This window comes from Camelina sativa, chromosome 2 (assembly GCF_000633955.1).
Source record: "Camelina sativa cultivar DH55 chromosome 2, Cs, whole genome shotgun sequence".
Taxonomy (NCBI): domain Eukaryota; kingdom Viridiplantae; phylum Streptophyta; class Magnoliopsida; order Brassicales; family Brassicaceae; genus Camelina; species Camelina sativa.
In genome coordinates this window covers 23327452-23330639 of record NC_025686.1, presented here as the reverse complement: position 1 = coordinate 23330639, position 3188 = coordinate 23327452, and the positions used below count along the sequence as shown (strand labels likewise).

The window sequence follows — 3188 nt, the reverse complement described above, 5'->3', positions numbered from 1 at the left end:
CCTTTTTTTTTTTTTTTTTTCTGTGATTCGATTATTTTGATCTGCAGTGCTGGTTGAATAAAAGTTGGATTAATGGAATTAAGTTTATATTAAATTTATTACAAAATTGGGCTTGGAAGACCAACAAAAAAAATGTCATGAAATGATTATGGGCTTATGGGCCGACTAAGCCAAATGGGTCGGTGTTTTATTGCTAATTAAGTTTATTTTGTTTTCTCCGGATTCGCGGGGTTACGTAATTAGTCTTCTTAACTACTATTAAGTTAAAATGTAATTATCTTTGAGTAATTTGGATTAGTGGTGAAGAAATTAAGCATACATAAATTGGATAAATGGTCGACTCTACACAGTTAAAAATTTCACTTGTACGATCGTCGTTTTCCCCGAGATCCAAAACTCTGTAAATCTCAAGCCCACCCACTCCGATTCGCCACCGCATCTCCTCCTTCATCTCCCCCGTCATCTCCGGTTTGTCAATTTCTCTTTCTCTCCCTATTCTTCCGTTCGCATTATAGTTTATTTTTTGAAATTCCGGTTTGTGCTTGAGTAGATCCGAATCTCTGGTGCTCGATTCCGTTGATCCCATTCAAATATGTTGTGATGATGATTGTTTGATTATGATTCGCCTATCGGATCTTCAGATCTATTTTGTTTATCTCAGCACCATTGTTTTTACGATTTCGTAACTCAATTATATGGTTTCTTTGTCTCTTAGATCTGTGCTTCAATTCACACACTTCATAGCCTCCTAGTGTGTGATTTCTTCATATTCATGAATTTGAAGCTTTTCCAACTTTTTTTTTTTTGGTTTTTTTATTTGATAAACAGATTAATTTATTTTCCATACATACAACCGTCGAAGAATATGCAGACTTACGGTGTACCGATTTACGCCGCCGATTGGATCCCGGAGGTTGATGTTAGATCTAAAATCCTTATGGATCCAGAGAAGTCCGAAGAAAATGATGTTGATGAGTCTTCGTCGTCGTCGTCTCGGAGCTGCATCGTTTTGTCCGGCGGAGGGGGAGAGGGACGAAGCGGAATCCCGAATGTCATCTTAATCTGTCGTGTTGATCTCGACACCAACTCTCTCTCGGAACAACCTGTAAGTGCATGTGCATCTTAGGGTCTCTAGTTACTTTTGTTTAGATCCTCCGATACTTAAAAAAACGAATGAGATCCAATTTCAGCTGGGTAGGCTTGTTCTTGGCACTGATCTACCTTACCGGATGGTTGTTCATCCTCGCGAAGGTGGTCTTATCTGTGCATTGCAAAACAGTTGTAGGTGAGAGTTCTCTCATTCGATTTCACAACTCATCATCAGATTCTAGGTTTTTTTGTGATTAGAATTTGGGACTTTTATGTTTGAGAAGAAGCATATGGGTTTGAATTTTCTGTATACAAATAGAGATATAAGTTGTGTCTCTGGATTTTATGGGGGTTTGGAGTAGAGAGAAAGTTCAAGGGGGTGTGGTTATAACTAGTGTGCTGTTCTCTTGATACACAGACTGTTTGGTTGGGATAACATTATGAGCCCACGAGAGGATAATCAGGCTGGTGAAGAGTCTGAGGAAGTGATTCAAGAGTTAAAAGATGTTGGACAACAGTTGGCTCTGGCGTTCAATCCGGAGGGATCTGTGCTCGCTGCTGGTGCGGAGGTAGTAAAAAGTTTCTTAGATTCCTTCTCTTTTAAAATAACCAGAGAAAGAAGGTTTAGTAGTGGTTCTTATTTTGATGCAGTACAGGATGGGACTTTGAGGGTTTTTGAATGGCCCAGCATGAACTCGTTACTTAACGAGTCTCAGGCACATTCATCAGTCAAAAGCTTAACTTTCAGGTCTGCTTTCTCCTTTCATATAAGGGAATCATTTGTCTATTCTCTTGATGAGAAAGGGGTCATCTTCGAACAGTGATTGTTAACAGATGTATATCCTGATAGTAAATATTATTATTTGTTTACAGCGAAAATGGTAAATTTCTTGTATCTCTTGGAGGTCCACTTTGTCGGGTTTGGGAAGTGAATGCTTCAACTGCTGTTGCCAGTCTATCAAAAGAGAAGGTCAGTTGGGTTTTTTTGCTCTTAGTATCTCTTTTAACTTTCTATATAACACAATTCCAACATTATTGTCGTGGATCTGATGAGTTGAAATACTGAAATGCAGGATGAGATGTTTGCCTCCTGTAGATTTTCTCTAGACAGTGCAGGCAATGAAGTTCTTTACGTTGCTGCAAATACTGGTAAACTTATATTTTCTGACAGTGCGAGAACATACAACTTTAAATTCTACTTTTTTTTTGTCGCTGCTAACAACAGAGGATTGATTTGGTTTCCGTAGAACGTGGTGGGAGTATTATAACATGGGATACAAAATCATGGAAACGAAAAGAGTCAAAGCCTATTGAAAAAAACTCTATATCAGCCTTTAATGTCTCACCTGATGGGAAGCTGCTTGCGATGTAAGTTTAGCTTTCTTCTCACTTTTAGAACCAACAGATAACAAGTATTACTATTTTTCGGTAAGCATGATTCTTTCTTAATTGCAGAGGAACCCTTGAAGGAGATGTTTTGATACTTGATTCGACGAGAAAGCAAACTAACCAAATTGTCAAGAAAGCGCATCTCGGTTTGGTCACAGCACTGACTTTCTCCCCTGATTCAAGGTTTTTGCTCTACTCACTAGGGCTCAAGTGTTTACCTAAGAACTATCGATTCAATGATTACAAAACAAGCAAAAAGATAAGAAACAAAGAATATTCTGAAGTTTGAATTTTGGGTTTGGTTTTGCAGGTGCCTAGTGTCGGTATCTTTTGACTCAAGGGCAAGGTTAACCGTTATTGAAAAAAAGAATGAAAAACGTGCGTATTACGGTATCTCCTTTTAACTCTCCGTTTTAACAATATGGTTTCCGATCAGAAACCTAACTGTGGTTTTTGATGATGAAATTGCAGCTGGAACAAGGTGGTGGATACTGGCAATATTGTTTGTGATTCTATACGTTGTTGCATATTATTTTTTGAAGGCAAAGGGGATCATATCTATCTCTTTGAGTTAGGTTTTTTTCGTTTGTGTTTTGACAACGTCTCAGGGATTCTTTAATTTTTACCGCATGCTTTTATATTATAAAAATGTAAACTAATACTGATACAGTAAACATAGTGGCAATAAACAAATTAATTTATTTTCCATA

At 37.7% G+C, this 3188-nt stretch overlaps 1 protein-coding gene across 4 annotated transcripts; it reads left to right on the top strand.

Annotated features, from left to right (window-relative positions):
- Positions 318–3188, top strand: LOC104733817 (SEC12-like protein 2). Of its 4 annotated transcripts, none has more exons than XM_010453372.1 (11): positions 318–468; positions 829–1105; positions 1191–1285; positions 1508–1658; positions 1746–1837; positions 1963–2059; positions 2163–2238; positions 2337–2457; positions 2545–2661; positions 2789–2868; positions 2950–3188. In XM_010453372.1, exons 2-11 carry the CDS (start codon positions 866–868, stop codon positions 3051–3053), a joined length of 1173 nt encoding a protein of 390 aa, XP_010451674.1. In that variant the 5' UTR covers positions 318–468; positions 829–865; the 3' UTR covers positions 3054–3188. The 4 variants fall into 4 exon arrangements, with proteins under 4 accessions (XP_010451674.1, XP_019092443.1, XP_010451670.1 ...); XM_019236898.1 differs by having other exon boundaries at positions 326–468; positions 863–1105; XM_010453368.2 differs by having other exon boundaries at positions 328–468; positions 872–1105.

What these genes read in the sequence shown, in the direction of transcription:
- LOC104733817 (XM_010453372.1), top strand. Translation starts at nt 866, where the DNA reads ATGCAGACTTACGGTGTACCGATTTACGCCGCCGATTGGATCCCGGAG. An exon ending in GCATTGCAAAACAGTTGTAG is followed by an intron (nt 1,286 to 1,507) that starts GTGAGAGTTCTC and finishes CTTGATACACAG; the next exon opens with ACTGTTTGGTTGGGATAACA. An exon ending in TTACGTTGCTGCAAATACTG is followed by an intron (nt 2,239 to 2,336) that starts GTAAACTTATAT and finishes TGGTTTCCGTAG; the next exon opens with AACGTGGTGGGAGTATTATA.